General features: G+C 39.1%; 1 protein-coding gene across 1 annotated transcript in view; it reads right to left on the bottom strand.

The window, feature by feature from the left end:
* MOCOS (molybdenum cofactor sulfurase) overlaps positions 1–17633 on the bottom strand; it is a gene marked incomplete at its 5' end in the record, with an annotated part of 233577 nt that overhangs the window by 101205 nt on the left and 114739 nt on the right. Inside the window, one exon of the mRNA XM_082045174.1 lies at positions 6542–6618. Coding sequence (XP_081901300.1) covers positions 6542–6618 — 77 coding nt within the window. The remainder of the gene's footprint in view (positions 1–6541; positions 6619–17633) is intronic.

Below are 17633 nucleotides of genomic sequence, written 5' to 3'. Positions count from 1 at the left end.
GGTCCAAGTTCAGGTGACATGCCCAGACGATGGCAGGAGGCAGTCACAAACTCCACACAGAAGAAGAAATCCCAGTAATCCCTGCCAAGCTGACTGAGGAGAAAATTATTTTGTAGCCCTAAACCAGATGACTTGCATTACCCTAAGTGTCTGAAGACAACACACATGAGAATCTGTTCAGTTCCACTAGATGCAGGCTGCCCAACATCACATCACTGGCTGCAAGCAGTCCCTGATGTACCAGAGGATGGTAAAAATTATAAAAAGGCAAAACACAACTCATAAGTCTCAAAGATCAAGTTAAAAATCAAAGTTAGCCTCACCATTTCGCATACTGCACTGTATTTTGCTTTGGCTGTGTGTAGTAGAACTGCCTCTATGAAAATCAACACATTCTTTACTCTCCAAGAAACCATCAAGCACCTAGCAAATTTAAAAAGGAATCTCAATTCATCATCCTTAGGAGACTTAGCCTGCCTCTTAAAATTTCTTCCAATACATAATACATTTTCTTGTGGAGGGAATTAATGTCTCATGAACAGACATTATAATTAAAGTACTCTTTCTAACATAATTGCGAATTATGCATCTTAGTATCATTTGTAAAACTGATAAAGATTTACTAATAAAAATACATACCAGCTAAAGGTTAAGTTTAAAAATCATAAAGACAGAAGACCCCTGAAAATGGCTTACATAGACACACATATCATTATGCAACTCTGGCATGAAATATGCCTTGTTGTTAAATGGAAGTTGAGGTAGGTCAGTCTGTTCCTGAAGGACTGCACCCTCTGCAAAGGACCCATGTTCATGAAGAACTGCAGCCCATGGGAAGGACTCACGTTGGAGAAGTTCATGAAGGATTGTCTCCCATGGGAAGGACACCACACTGGAGCAGGGGAAGAGTGTGAGGAGTCCTCCCTTTGAGGAGGAAGGAGCGGCAGAGACAATGTGTGATGAACTGACCACAACACCCATTCCCCACCCTGCTATGCTGCTTGGGGGAGAAAGTAGAGAAACTGGGAGACGAATTGAGCCTGGGAAGAAGGGAGCGGTGGGGGGAAGGTGTTTTAATATTTAGTTTTTATTTCTCAGTGTGCTACTCTGATTTGATTGGTAATAAATTAAACTATTTTTCCCCAAGTCAAATCTGTTTTGCCTGTGATGGTAATTGGTGAATGATCTCTCATTACCCTTATCTTGACCCATGCACCTTTTGTTATATTTTCTCTCCCCTGTCCAGCTGAGGAGAAGCTTTGGTGGGCATCTGGCATCCAGCCAGCATCAACCCATCACAAATACATCCCCAAAAACTTCAGCAGTGCTTTTATTATACAGAAGGATACAACTATAACAACACTTCGTTTATTTTGCTTGTTTCTACTCCAGTCTATTTCCAACCAAGAATGAAAATCATTGTGTCAAGGGAGTGCAAAGCAAGTACTCCAGGAGCTACAGTAAAGTGAGATTCAGAAGTGGTTCACATCTGATAGTGCATTTTGCCACTGAAATCTCCAGCATTCGAAGTGGAAGAAATCTGCAGTCCTTCTGGATTATGAAGTGTTTCTACAGCATGCTATGGCTTTGTTGTGACAAATGCTAAAATGTTTATTCAAAACGACCAGAGAACCTTTGACAGAAACTAAATAACCTGCAGAACTCCAATATGCTCAACGGTGTGCAGGGGAAAAAAGAGGATGGTAAGGGGAAAATGGCAGCTGCAAAGCACTGAATCTCTTATTGCATCAGTCATGCCAAGAACAGATATATTCAATGCCTATTGAAGAGCTAAATATTTAGAAAGGTGACCACACTGCTCTGGATGGCACGTACTGGTTTGCATGCTGTGGTGTTGCACTGCAGCCCCCCAGGCAGCCTTACTGCCATGGCCAATGCAGAAGGGCCACCAGAAACGCTGGTGGGGCTGGGGGAGCTGGAGCGCTGCAGTGACCCTTCATGTTAGCTTTGATAAGTGGGCATGCAAAACGTACTTTAGGATGGAAAAACCCAAACGTGACCATAGCTGTATCACGTTCTATTTCCACCTTTGCACGGTGCTTGTTTGATTTATCTTCTGCATGATTAACTTCTAATTAAAGAACACACCACGAAGAAATTTTTGTACTTACATGAACATACATATAAGCATAATCATGTAAGTTTTACCATGAAGGGAGATGTTGAAATTTCCTGCTTAACTGGAACAAAGATTAATTCATCTGGGTACACAGATAATGGTACAAGACAAGCCTGACTTTGTGGAAAATTCGTGGATCATGTGGTGATTAAAATCCTTAACAGAATTCAATTTCTTCTTCTATTATGTAAGTTACTCTAGTCTCTTGTAGACGAAGGGAGGCAGTGCTGGCATTTCTGCTTGTCAGTGCGGCGCTCCAGAAAGTGACTCGATACCATCAAAGTACCTAGGTTACACCAGCAGAAATTTTAAAATTCTAATATTTGCCAAAACCTTTTTTTTTTTTTTTTTTTGCAATTTCTCCTCAGTATAGGGTTCTTATCATTTATTCTTTCAGTGTATTTTTTTTCTCATCTCCCTTTACCTTTCTTTAAATGTATTAAAAAATACATTTTTTAAATTAAAAATAGAAATATTCCTGAACTTTTATTTTTCATTTTTTATGAAGGGATTATAAATGTGGAAGTTTGAAGTCACATCCATATATTTCACATAGCAATTTTCAGCTCTCTAGTGAAACCCAAGCTGTACAATCAGGAACATAAAAAAAAAAAAAAAAAAAGAAAAAGGTTATTGTAGAGGTTAAAACACACCAATTAAAATACCCTGGAAAAGTTACTAAAAATATCTCTGTGAAGCTAATTCAATAGAGATATTGTATACATCTGCAACAGACATTATTGCTTTGGCAAATTTACTAAATACAGAATCATAGAATCATTTAGGTTGCAAAAGACCTTTAAGATCATCAAGTCCAACCATCAACCTAACACTGCCAAGTCCACTACCAAACCATGTCCCTAAGCATCACATCTGCATGTGTTTTAAACACCTTCAGTGATGGTGACTCAACCACTTCCCTGGGCCTGACTACCCTTTCAGTGTTTTTCCTAATTCCTGTCACAACGTGAGGCCATTTCCTCTTGTCCTATCACTTGTTACTTGGGAGAAGAGACCAACCCCCTCCATGCTACAACCTCCTTTCAGGTAGTGGTAGTGAGTGATATGGTCTCCTCTCAGCCTCTTTTTCTCCAGACTAAACAGCCCCAGCTCCCTCAGCCACTCCTCATCAGACTTGTGAACACAATATTTGAGGTGCAGCCCCACCAGTGACAAGGACAGGAGGAGGAACACTTCCTTAGTCTTGCTGACAAGCCAGGAAGCTGTTGGCTTTCTTGGCCACCTGGGCACACTGCTGGCTCATATGCAGCCATCTGTCAATGAACAACCCTAGGTCCTTTTCCACCACGCAGCTTTCCAGCCACTCTTCCCTGAGCCTGTAGCATTGAATGGGGTTGTTGTGACCCAGGTCAGGACCCGGCACTCGGCCTTGTTGAACCTCATACAAGAACCTTAGCCCATTGATCCAGTTTGTCCACTTCTCACCACATCTACAGAAGTGTTTTAGCATCCATAAGACAGGAGTCCATAACTCTTCTCAATGTGATAAAGAGTGATAGGAAAAGCCTTTAAATGATTTTATTCAAGCATTCTGATAATAAATATGTTATTGATATGGTCAGATGCATTTTTTATTAATGAACATATACAACAATTCACCATATTCCCTTCAAAGTAGTATAAAAGCATCTGCTTTGCTAATTGAACCAGTTAGCCTTGGTATTGATGACTGTTAAAGAAAAAAAAAAGCTTATCAGACACTGTGGACAGAAAGTTACTACTTCAAGCCAGACTTTAAAACATTTTCAAACAAACAAAGAAATGAACAACACCCCATAATCAGTAAATGAATTAAACCCAGAATTAAGGCCAGCTTACACACCCTCATAACAGTTTTGCGGAGAACCCCTTTGACAGGTTATTCCAAACCACTTCAGCTGCCTTAGATTTTCTTCTCTGCTATAGGTCAGAAGGCAAATTAAAAGTAATAATAAGGACCAAAAGGTCTCAACATACTGTTTATTCACGCCTCTATTCTATCCTTTCATCCACTGCTATTTGCTTTGTTCAGGTTCAGGGTTAAGTATTTCCCTCAGTCCGGTATTAAGAGATTTTTCAATTGTTTAGGTGAAATAGGTACCAATACAAGGTTTAGAAGGCTGAGAAATGTAATGGAGGAGATGCTATCATCAGCTCTCCGATTGTGGCAGGCAATGCTCCTACACATTAAACCAAAGCAGTTAGCCCTCTTTACAATGGAATGCATTTGTTTAGGCTTTCACATTCTTCAGAAGCTTTTTATACTACAAGAACATTACTAAAGGCAGTTTTCTGATCCCTGGTCTCCACACAGATTATCATAAAGCAGAACATCCTTACTTGTTGGAGCTCAGTCAGGCTCCTACTGAAGTGGATGAAAACTCTGCTATTGATTTCCACATGAGCAAGACCTCAAGCATCTAACAGAACACTCCTCACAGAAGTCTTGCTCTGTGAGGAAGAAGCCACTAGAATCTTTCAGATAAATCCTGACAATAATCCCCCACAGACACTAGCAGAAATTATACCAGCCTGAAAAATACATGGTCACTGTGTCTCAGGTCTCTTTTACATAATGATGCACTTTGTGCCTTTATATAGGAAATAAAAGAGTGCACTGGAGACTGGAGGTTCAGACATTACTGTGCACATACCTGAGTATGAAACACATATTTCAGGAACATATTTCGTTAACCTGGCACGCTCCGTATATGGAAGCATGCCATGGTGCAAGCCTCCTGCACAGCCAGTGGTGCAGGTTTCCTTGGCCAAGTGTCATCTCCTGCACCTTTCAGGAGAATCACTGACTCATAGCAGAAATCACAGAGAGGTTGTGCCTTTGGGGTGCTGAGCCAGACATGCACCATGATACCCTGGAGTCAACAAGGCACATGATGGTCATCCTTCAGATAGAGCTTCTGACTTGAAGATCATCTCAAAGCTTTACTTGACACTTCAGTGTTAGCGCCACATTAAGGGCTTCAAAGATACTTGAACAGCGGGAGCCACTGAAAAGTCATGAGACTCCTTAGCAAGCTAGAAAGCCTGCACTGGCTTCTTATGCCTTATGCCAGGCTACCTGCCCTTTGCCTGGGGAGATGAAGACCTGGTAGTAAATGTGTTGTGGAAATGATCTTCCCAGGGAAGCCCACTGCAAAGAGACCTTTGCTAGGTTTACACTATCTTCCCAAAGTTAATGTGACTGGAGAATTTCAATTCCATAAAGTACTGACAAGATCAAGATGGCAGGCTCTGAGCTTGTTTATAAATCTCAAACGTAGTTAGCTCTGCACAGACTTGGTCTACTGCACAAATATGCCCTAAGCAGTAAATGGAAAGGTCTGTCTTCCACTCTTCACAGCTGAATATGCCCCAGCCTGTATTATAATATTCTCTGCCTGGAGAGAGGCATCAGCCTTTGGTAGTTAGAGGATCATAGACTAATTTAGGTTTGACCTACTGAGGTCATTCAGTTCAACCTCCAGCTCAAAAGAGCAGTAACTTTAAAGCCAGATCAGATTGTTCAGAGCTGAGCCTAGTCAAATTCTAAACATCTCCAAGGATGGAGATTTAACAGTCTCTCTGGGCATTCACTCCAGTATTTGATTACCTTCGTCCTGAAAAGTTATTTCTTTATGCCCAGTCAGAATTTCCCTTGTTGCAGCCTATGACTGTTGTCTCTTCTTCCACTTTGTACCTCAAGGGTCAGGAACTGCACTACAATTTCACAAACATGTTGTTTTTCTGGGAATTGCCATAAGACTTATAGTGCTAAATTTTATCAAATAGAGAACAAAATGAGAAAAACAAAACAAAACAAAAAAACAAACACATAAAGCTGCTTTCCACTGAAGTGTGTCAAAGTACAGATGTAAGTAAACTGTTGTGAAAAGTCATAATCTGGAAAGGTCGTTGTTTGAAGATAGCTGCCTGCACAGTGGGACTGTGTTTCCTATCTAAGAAAAAGCTTTCAGGTGTACACTAAACTCTCTTTTTGATTCCTCCCTTAATCTGTATTACTTTTCTGCACCAGGTCAAGTTGCCGGGTTCTCAAACACAGCAGGAACTCTTACTGCATCAGGTCTCAATAGGATGTAGCTCAGCTACTTTCTATTATTATTTTCCTATTGCATTTTTGTGATTGTGAGGTAGACTAGATGTGCTTGACATACTTGGAAAACAGTCTGCGTATTTTGATTTTTCCAAACCAGGTTGGAATAATCCAAAACACAAGACTTCGACAAACCAGTTACACTTAAGTCTCATCCTCATATTGACTAATATGGATAATAAATCTAGAAAGAAATACTGGGCTACAGCCATAGGAAATATGATCAAACTTGTGCCCTGAGTATAAATCTGGAACTTCACTCTTTCAGTATTAGAGTTATGTTAACTGACCTGTGAGTTTTTCCAGAACATCAAATCCATGTTTCAGAGCAATGATATCAAGAAAAGAGACTGTGCCGTCTTCAAACCTAAAGAATGGAATAAATGAGCACAGTAAACAAATGATGCAGCTACAGTACAGACTTTAAATCTATTTTGAGATTTATTATTTTATATTCAGTGAATCTAAGTTGCAGAGTGGGAACTCTTCCCTTTGGGATTCATCTTCCAGTCTTGTAGTGTTCTATGAAGCAAAAATATATTCTTCAAAGCTATAGAGGCTTATATGAACAGTTATTCGCACAGAGAAGTTACATTTCCCCTGCATGGGCTGCTTGTGGGTTTTGGATTTTAAGAGTAGTGGGTAACAGTTATGTCTTATGAGCTAATGTCACAAGGTCCTAAGCTACCTTCTGACAATGTCAGAAGATGTCAGGAGAAGGTGAGGAGGCAGGTGGAAACCTTGTGTTTGCCCCCTGACCCTGACATGATTACATCTAGTACAGTGGAGTTAGAAAGCAAGAAGAGACCTTCCTTACCTGGAGCAAAGAGGAAGATCACTAACAAACCTCCCTCCCTGTGCTCTTCTTGGAAATTAAAATAACTGACCTGTAACAAAAATGCTACACAAGGATGGGGGAAAACATGCACCCCCTACCAACACCTTTTAAAGGAAACACCAAATGGAAACAAAAACGCCATGTTTAATGAAGTACTGCAGCCATTCCCACAGTTCAGAAGAAGAAGGTGCAGCTCAAGGGTGGGGATGTATTCAGGAAGTGGTGCCCAAAAGAATTCAAGGGGGTAGAAGTGATACCATATCAAGCATCAAAATACATTTTTTTTAGGCTTTGTGTGCACCACAGTCCACAAGAAGTTTTAAGGAGTGATCATTCAGCTTGCTTCACCAAAAAGGAAAATGCAGAATAGTGCTGACAACTGATGAAGTCAAAACTGTACAGAACTCACTACCAGGTAAGTTTGAACCTGGGTTCACAGCAAGTCTCCCAGAAAGAGGGAGCTATCTCCAAAACTGTAACCATTAATGCTGGAAAGGAATCCACCAGAAACAACCCCAAATCTTGTGGTTCAAGTTTAAAATTAAACTCTGACCATGAGGATGAGACCTTCCCAGTAACCTGATGTTCCTTGAATCTTTCTCAGAAAGGCCTGATGATGTTCACATTGAAAAATGACTGGGCAACATGGAGCAAAACAGAGGCATTCTGGAGCAAAAATGATTTACATGCACACATAATAGACAAGAAAATAAGATTTTTTAATTTTTTTTTTAAATTCTGGATGTATCATTTTTCATTAATGCATGTAAATAGCTTTCAGTGCCACAATTAAATATGTTTTGTGAAAAGGGTCAAATGTTAAAAATGTCAGCCTTCAAATGTTTTTTCTTTAATAAAATAAACCTCAATAGAATAGCATAATAGCTCTCACTTCTACAGTGATTTTTCTTACTGATCTTCTATTTAATTTTTCTAATATTATCAAATAATTCAAACATGGCAAGTTGCACAGTCAGGTGAAGGACATGTAAAACTTCCAAAAATATTTTGTAAAGTTCCACACACAAAAAGAATGCACGAGTATTTGTATATATGTCAATATCTTCAGCTGGGATGAAAGAAGACAGATAGAGGCAGCAAATCATTATAAGCCAAGTGGTAAGAGAAAAGTCGTGGACTGCTACAAGGATGAATGGCCCAAAAGAGACCACTCATGCTTGCGTATTTCAACAAAACATAGGCAAAAGAACCCTTCTTAGGAATTTCTGTATCTTGCCTAATAATAATTAATAATAAAGTCTATTTCTCCTGAACTTCAGGGAAGAAACCTTGCTGCTTGTCAGTGATGAAATTTAAAATCGCCACTTGTGACTTGAAAGAGACCTAACACCAGGAATATTTTCACAGAGACCTGTGAACGAGCATCTGAGGGAAGCAATACTCCATCCAAACAGCCAGAAAAATTGGGGGAAGAGGAGGAAGAAGAGATAAGGCAGAGGCTAACATTGGTTTTGGAATTAAAAGCAGAAAAACATTAAAAATTTGCACTGTTTGCAGGAAATGTCACAGTGGTCCCACACAGCTGCCAAAGAGAGATTACAGAAAGGATCCATGAGAGGGAATTGACCTGCCCTGCCCAGTTACTGGCAATGGCTGGCAAAGGAAATAAAACACTGGGAACGAAAGATCAGGGCAGAGACACTGGCACTGGGCCCATCAAAAAGGGGGCACAACCCTCAACAACCTTATCATTATCAGAATAGAAAAGCCCTTGAAAGGGCAACCCAGGTGCCAGTCTGGATCTTCAAAGGCCTCCGGATCTCACCTATAGTAAAAGGGGAAGCGAAAACTGGATTTCTGTTCATTAGATATGATTATTAACTAAGCAGACAACTGCAGTACATCCATTGCTAAGCGATAGAAGAGATGTGTGAACTGTTCTAAGGCCTTAAAGATTTTCATGGAAACAGTTCAGAGCTTAGGAATCACTTTCTGCTCAGAAAAAAATAAAGCAAACACAGTTGTGGGATTTTGGTCAAACATTACGCTCCAGACCAGCACAACCATTGTGACAGTATCTGCATCCTGCATTGTTTTGTCAGACTTGTGTTATTTATTTGAGCTCCATCGCAAGAACCAGAAGCCATAAAATAATTTAAAATAATGCTGAACATATTTGCTCAGTCTCCCTTTTTGCAATTGGGTAGGTCTCTCCTTTTACAATTTAGAAATGGACTATTTTGCAAGATTCCTCTCTTCAATTTCATCTGTTCATATGGACCGTTCTATTTCTATATTACCAGCTTTCCATTTCTGATAAAGAAAGCAATAATATTTAATTATTCCTCTAATATGTATATTCACAGTACTTCCAATGCACGTGACTCTCATGGATATTCTTCAGATTTACTGAACACCTGATATGCAATTTCATGTAAAGCTCTCATTTTCCCCATATTTCCAGACATTGAAATGATCATTTTGCTTTATCCCCAGAGAAATTTACAGAAATCATCTATAAATTCTGATGTTTAGCACATTAAGCCTTAAGTGCTATAGCATTTTTACTTAGTATCACAGCAAAACACGATGCTATGAAGGGTAGCTATTCTCCTCTTGGGACACAGAGAGCTCTCTCCCAGAATATTCAACCGTATTTAGGATTAGAGAGCAAACATGCTCCTTGCATTGCAAAACACTGACTTCCAAGCACTACTTTTCTGTTTGATGCAACTGATGCTTCAAATAAATTGTTTCTCCTCTCAATGGCAGTTCCAGTGTTAGAATAATCAGTTTAGAATGAAGTTCATTTGAATGCTGATCTAGAAGCCACTTCCTGTAGTAATAAAGGTTGTACAGCTGATGATGTATAAAGGATACTTAAAAAGGCTAATACTGCAGAATATCAACCCAAGAAACAAGCAGCTTACCTCTCTCTTCTAGTTCTTATTATAATTGATCCCACTTAATCACATCTGGGATGAGCTCAATTGCTCAGCTGATTGTGTTTGTGAAAAGCTGATAGCATATCACATCAACCTGCTACCTGGCAAACTGGTTAAACAGCTCATGCCATAACGAAAAACAGAGCAGCCTGCCTATATTTATCACAGAGTTATGAAGCTGATGAGCTCTTCTTTTCCAAGTCACACAAGACCTCTGTTTCTTGAAGCAGAAATTTTTCTTTTGCATAATGAGAGAAAACTCTTGCTTACAGAGAAAGCTCTCAGCTTTAGGATCTTCCTAGAGATGGACACAAGCTAGTCTTTCTTTAAAACCTTGCCCAATTGGTTGTTGTGACACTTCTCTGTTAGGTTTCTGCAAACAAATGTTAGTTCCTAAAGCCACCATCCCACACTTCAGGGCAACTGAGACAAGGAAGGAAACTGTGACATCTTGGGCAGTTTGAATTTGTCCTCTCCTTAGCCAGGTCACCTTTATATGGAAATATGATGACGAGATTCATGGCCTGGACAGACATGATTGGAAATAAAGTGCTTAAGGCTAAAAAAACAACTCATGTTTAATAAGAGGACTTAGGAGTAAAATTTGGTGGAAAACAAAAATATTACCCTGGAGCTGAACAGCACTGACGTAAGTCAGAAGTCCAAAAGGGCCAACAGGTGGTGAAATGTCTTGCATAATGTGAGTTATTCTGTATATGGAAAGTACACAAGGCACAGCTTTTAGGTATTTTGGGTGAGAGCACCTGCTTCTGGATTCTGGGAAGGCTGACTAGCTTAGAAGGCAGATGAGCGATTCACCTGGTGTTTGTCAAGTCATTTGCCCAGGTAAAGTAAAACTAGACACAGAGCCACTGCACATGTCCACTTTCTATCCAGAACACAGCTCGGAGCTTTGAAACTTTGATAAAAATCCCATTACAGGGTCAGAAATAATCCTGCTCATTTGAGAGCATTGCTGAATCAGTGCAAAGTGCAATTAGGGAGTAGGGGGGGAAGCCTCCGTCAGCCAGCTTCCACTCTCCTTCACACTGCAGTCATGACTCCATTTAGGTCAAATGAACAGAAGTCATTCCCGAGTTTCTAAAGCAGGTAAAAGTGAAACTAAATCCACAGAGAAAGCATATTTCTTGAATAAGCTGCTTTTCTTTTATTTTTTTCTTTTTTTTTTTTTTTTAAACACTCCTCAAGAGTGGAGCTGCCCTTTGAAGTGAGATGTTACATGAATTCCTTTCATCTTTTCCATTCATTTATTTTCATCTAATTAAACAGTACAACAATACAGAGAGGTTCTTGGTATGCATTTAAAAGTAGTTCATTCAGGTCCTATTTTTCACCTCTTAGAGATATTCCATATCACCTCCACATGAAACGACTGTCTTGGCAAATTTAAGTTTTACATTTTATACATTTACCTGTTTATTCTGAATTCACATTTGCTGGAATTACCATAGCACCACGGGTGTACAGTGTCAAGCCTATGGCTGTAGGAACAGACTGTTTTCAGTCAGATTTGTCTTCTTACCTTAGTAATTGCCACCTCTGATATTAACAGGGGAATGGATGTTAATTGGTCTCACTGCTTTCTAACATCAAAAAACAACATTTGCAAAAGGAGCCACATTTGTTTTGCTTTTCTTTAACTTAAAATAAATAATTCCTGGTCTATGAAACCTTTAGGGCCCTGCTCTGCTCTTTAGCACATCTATCAGCTTCTCCTGAGACAAAGCTCTTAGGTAGTTTTCCAGAGTGTTTGTGGGACTCCAGAGGACACACTTCCCTCGTTCTGCCTTTGTCTCTTCATTTTTAGCAGTTTGCCAGTTGTCTGCATGAGTTGCTTTCTTAACTGGGTGAAACCCTGGTCACGTTAACACCAACAACTGAATTTTAAAGCAGCATCATGTGAGACCAAGCATTCATCTGCGGGCTTTTTGATCCCCTACTAGTAAAGCCTCAGGTACACACACCCTTTGGACTAAATATGACACTGGAGGAAGTAAATAAAACTAGGAGATGGCCTTTTGTAACAGGCATGTATGCTACTGTTAAACTATGCTTTCATAATAATCCAACTTTTGCATAACTGCCTGCACAGAGGCATGCTACAGTAAGCCAAGAATTTAAATGCTAGGAGGGCAGTAATAAATTATAGACCTCTGAGTAAGACACCTACTCTCACTTCAGCAACTCCTTTTATCTCTGTTAGCAGCATACTATGCGTTCATGAGCAATGACTGTTTCTCACACAACGAAAGGAGAATACCTATCCAGTGCCCCAACAACTGCCACTTGTGGAGGAGAAAATTGAATGAATAAATCAATCCATTTTTATTTCTCAAATGTCCCTGTGTACCTCTCTCTTATGTGCAATTTGGTGAACTTCTAATTGGTAACTTTGCTCACTACTAATATGTAGAAAAATCTTCCCCTTTTGCACCAAAAGATGAGCAATCCTTGAGTCTGTTACTCAAATCAGGCTGAATGACACTTTCTGATTTTGCACATTATTATCTTCTCAGGGTTCTGTCTTCCAGTAAAAATCATGCTTCTGACAACTATGCATCACAGTTACTTTCAGTTGTATGCAATTTTTAAATAAAATTAGATTCTCCTACTAAAAACATTTTTACAACTATTAGTTCATTATATATATTTTAAAATATATATGTTTAAAACATATATTTATACGACAGCTTTGCCCGCAATCATATAAATCACACAACAATGAATAAGGTACATCTCACGGAAAACATACTCCCCCCCACCAGCCCCTACATGAACCCTCCAAAGTCTAAGAATAATAAACCTACTTTTTTTTTTTTTTTTGTCCCCACTGGAAGAGTCATTGGTCACCAAAAAAAATCCTGTACCACATTTGTCACGAGCTAAAGGTTCCCTTCCAAATTCACAAAGCAGGCCAATGTGTTTTCATTGCACTGATGGGGGAGAAACAAAATAATCTTCCTCTTTAAAATTCCCCCATGCAAAAGATATTTCCTTGAGGCATATTAGATACAAGTTTTCAGGAACATGAGGCCTGCTGGTTAACCGGCCTCGAAGAATAGTATGTTCAACTATCAGCTAATTAGCTTGTGATTTATACTCATTCATCTTCACTTGTAACTTATTAATGTCAACAAGAACCCCATTAAGGTGTAATTCGGTGTGAGCAAGCGTATTGCAAATTATTTCTGTATCCGTCTTGAGTATTTAACATTTGATATGCATTACTCTCTTATGATTAAATATCAATAATCCAAGTGTTCACACCTCTGTTTCCTGTGGGAAGGTAATATCCAGATATAACCCCAAGTAATAGCTAAACTGTGCAATTTGCAAAGTGTATTTGCATAAACTGTTCACTGATCAGTTATGAGTAATGAATCATTAATAAAAATTCAAAGTCCTTTCTTTGATTTTCTCCTTAGGAGGAAAGAAAGGATGAAAGACATTCTGGAGATTAATTTTTCATAGGCAATAATCTGACCAGCTGTAATCATTTGTCCATGCTTAGTATAAACAGATTTGTCTATTTCCTCATGAAGATTGAGATGAAATCTTTCATCCTTAAACAGATGCTAAAGACAAATCAGTTTAAAATTTGGCAGACAAAAAAGGCTCCACTTGAACATGTTTATTCTTAAAAATCTACACAGAAAAATACTTCTGTTTAATCATGTGTGCCAGTAAGGAAGACCCAGATCAATGACCTTTGCTAATGTTAGCAGTAGCTTCTCCTCAGATAAGAGAGAAAAATCCCTCTGATTGTTTTCCAATGGTTGGGCTTCATTTTACAGAAAGGTCTGTGCCTCAAAGCAGGGGTTACTGCAATGCATAAGCCCTATTTCCACTGCAGATAAAAGTGAATCCAGCAACACTTTTGAACATTTTATTTCCACAATTGGGGGAGTGAAAAGATTTCTCTGATCCCATCCAGAAAGCTTCTTTCTCTAGCAATAAAAATTCTTTCTGGACCTAATTTTCAGAGGCAATATATACACAAGATTAGCAGAATCCGTAGGGAGCTGTGAATGAAAACAGGTTCTTCACTATTAACCTCATGGTATTAAACCATTCCATGTAGAGCCAACACTTGGAGTAGATTAGCTCTTCCTTCATGGCAACCTGAAAACCAAAAGACTTTCAAATGTTGGCACTGTCAGTAAGACAGAGCCTCAAAATGTGCTCAGGATAGCGGTACCACAAAAAAGAAAAAGGAGGTGGGGGAATATGGGTTCTTAACAGAAATGAATATTTTTGCTGGAAGGCAGGAAGTTAAAAAAATTAAAAGAAATAGAGACTTTTCATCTTCCTCCAGCACTGCCTATTCCATTAGTTTTCCAGCTACAAAGAAATATAGAGAAAGTTCCTGTCTAGACTTTTCTGATGCAGCTGCAAAATTATCTAAGCCAAAACTCACAGGGACAGCAGTGCTTCTTGCAAGATTTCCCTTTGGCATGACTCGGGACTGCGCAGAATCTCCCCAGATGCCAGGCCTTGCTAAATTCAGGGTGAACATTCAGGTCCAGATCATCTGCTGCTAGAAACCAGGGAAGTGTTGAAGGCAGCACAGACCTGTTGGACTCTGAACCACACATGCACCTAGTAGCTGTCTTCATGGGAAACTGCACTTCTTAGCATCTTTCTACTCATCATTGACTCAGATTAAGTACAAGCAATAAATAATTTTATTTCTTATAAAGTGGGATGAGTATTAAGTGGATCTCAGAAGTCTTCATGCATGTGCTGAATATTCAATAGCTGTCAGCAGGAATATAACGTCATCAGTGTCTGTGGTCTTTTACCTCTGAAGTGAATAAGCATGTATGTAGAACTGCCCATAGCTGGTGGCATATAGCAACTGCAAGTAGTAAAAAGTAAGTACTAAGCAGCTAAATTAAGTTTAATGTATGATATATGTATCAACAACACCCTGTGTATCCAGAAAGGACGGCAGCTTGATAGGACTGGCATTATTAAATTACTGCTATAAAACAATTTAGGTTCACAATGAGGTCTGATTAGCTAGTTTGCATGTTGAGACTTTTATGGTAACATCAAAGCAGACTGAGGAGACAGAAATACAAGGAAAACTTCAGCTAATGAGGTGTGGTGGCTTAACCCCAGCCAGCAACTAATCACCACACAGCCACTCACTCATTCCTCCCTGGTGGGATGGGGAAAAGAATCAAAAGACTAAAACTGAGAAAACTTGTAGGCTGAGATTAAAAAACAGTTTAACAGGTAAAACAAAAGCTGGGCACGCAGGTAAAGCAAAACAATGAATTAATTCATCTCTTCCCACTGGCAGGTGTTCAGCCATCTCCAGGACAGCCAGGCTCCATCTTGCGTAATGGTTATTTGGGAAGACAAACACCATCAATTTGAACATTCCTCCCTCCCTACTTCTTTCCCCAGCTTTTATACTGATCATGACATCATATGATGTGCAATATTTCTTTGGTCAGTAGGGGTCAGCTGTGTTAGCTGTGTCTCCTCCCAACCTTTTCCTCCCTGCCTTCTCCATGGCAGGCCGGTATAAGAATCCGAAAAGTCCAGAACTGCTTAGCAACAACTAAAACATCAGTGTGCTATCAACATTATTCTCATACTAAATACAAAACATGGCACTATAGAATCTACTGGGAAGAAAATTAACTATGTCCCAGCCAAAACCAGGACATAAGGCATTCCAAGGTATACATGCAACCTTTTTAGGCATAGGAGGTGCACTCAACTGAGATATTCACGAGGAAAAAAATATATTCTTTCTGCCCCACTCTCATACTTGAAAAAAAAACTTTACTTAGTAAGAAATGCTACATCAAACCAAGTGCATCCTAGCAGTCAACTGGTTTACTATAAAACCTATCAAGCTATCTTTCCAATGTTTTTTTAAATTTTTCGGCATTGTTATGAGGGTTACTGGGGCTTCACACTACTTTGTGAGGTCAACTGGTAGCATCTCACTCAGAAGATGAGGAGAGGGAAGGTGAAGAGGTGACTTTTTGCAGCACCTGTTCTGACCGATTTGCCAAGCTTGGTCTGGAAATTGGGAGTTACCCATTTTCTGGAAAACTGAACTCACAACAGTGATTCTGAATTAGCAAGTATTCCTGATTTCTAACTGTTTTAAGTAGTCTGCAGCTTATACTGAAGAAAGCCAAGAGCCCTTTCAATGCAATTGACTCTCCTCTTCAACAGGATGGCAATGACGGACACCCGAGAAATATCATGTGTTTATATTATAAACAGAGGTAGCTGTTTTAGCTTTGACAGGTGTCGTGGATGTGCACTGATAAGGTCAGTAACTGGAGGAAGTTCTGGAGGTCTTCCAGTCATGTGAGTCCAAAATAAAGGATCACCTTAACAAATGACTCTTCAAAGACTCAGGAAGATTCTGGCACATTACCAGATGTTGCTGATGCTTGAAGTAGAGAGCACAGGGACATTACTCCTATTCCAGGCTTTGAGAGGAGTCAGGTACATGAGGAGACAGCAAGGTAAAGAAACAGCAAAATGTTAGAACTATGTGCATCAAAAAAGAAATAAAAAGTGAAATATTCATAAAAACATTTGCAATGTAAATAATATCATCCCAGCTATCATCCAAACAGAAAACAGGATAATGAGTAGGTGAAAAAGCACAGATGTTTATAAGCTATGACAAAGTATGTGGGCTACAAAATGGAGGGATTAGATCCTCTGTAGGACATTTGGCATTAGCATGTGGTAGAAAAATAATCACAGATAGAAAATGTGCTAAAAACTCCACAGAAATATAGGAGAGTTCGTTGTGAAGAAAACAGAACTGTTTTGAATTGAAATCTCTTCAGTGAGATGTTCAAAACAAGGAGGACTAGATCCTGAGATTCTGCTACAGGCTATGTAGCTATGCAGGAAAAAACATTCTTGGTAACAACAGATACTTTTCTATCACTTTCACAGAAGTAAATACTATTTTGACTTTCCTACAAGCAAAACCAAGATAACAGAAATGGTTGAGTTGAATTATTCCTTAACATCAGAACAAAATGCAAACAAAACCCAAAATTATCTGAAAAACGTCTTTTACAAACAGTTATACAATACACAATGGAAGATACTGACTGATAGAAACCCTTATCAGAGGGATTACAACTTTATGTTACACATATAGATATGCAACCTCAAGTGAGGTTTTCAGTGAGATCAGGGCAAAATGAGACATTAATGAAATTACTTGGTCAGGAAAACTGAAGTCATCAGATGCTTAGATCCAGAGGAGACCTGAAATTACTTGAGGTTCAAAAATCCATAGAATTTGCATACTGAAAGGATGAAAAAAGAGAGAAAATGAACTTTAGAGAAAGCCACCAGAAATAACCTGCTCTAAAAAAAAGAACAAACTCTGAAGAGAGATTTTAGCACTGCTTATAAAAGCTGACATGAAATCAGAAATAGTGCCGCTTAGCGAAGGAAGCTACTGTTAGGAAGACAGAAGACACGGGCATAAAGTGAGAATTCCCAAGAGCCAAGCCCTGAAAAAACAAGTTAAACTGAACTGCAAACTACCCTTTATAAAAATCAAAGGAAAATATAAGTAATATATAATAACATGTAGTATATAACTAAGTTAGT

Source organism: Streptopelia decaocto (genome assembly GCF_964273445.1).
Source record: "Streptopelia decaocto genome assembly, chromosome: 2".
NCBI lineage: Eukaryota > Metazoa > Chordata > Aves > Columbiformes > Columbidae > Streptopelia > Streptopelia decaocto.
The sequence above is the reverse complement of the archived record's forward strand: the minus strand, read 5'-3'. Positions and strand labels throughout refer to the sequence as shown.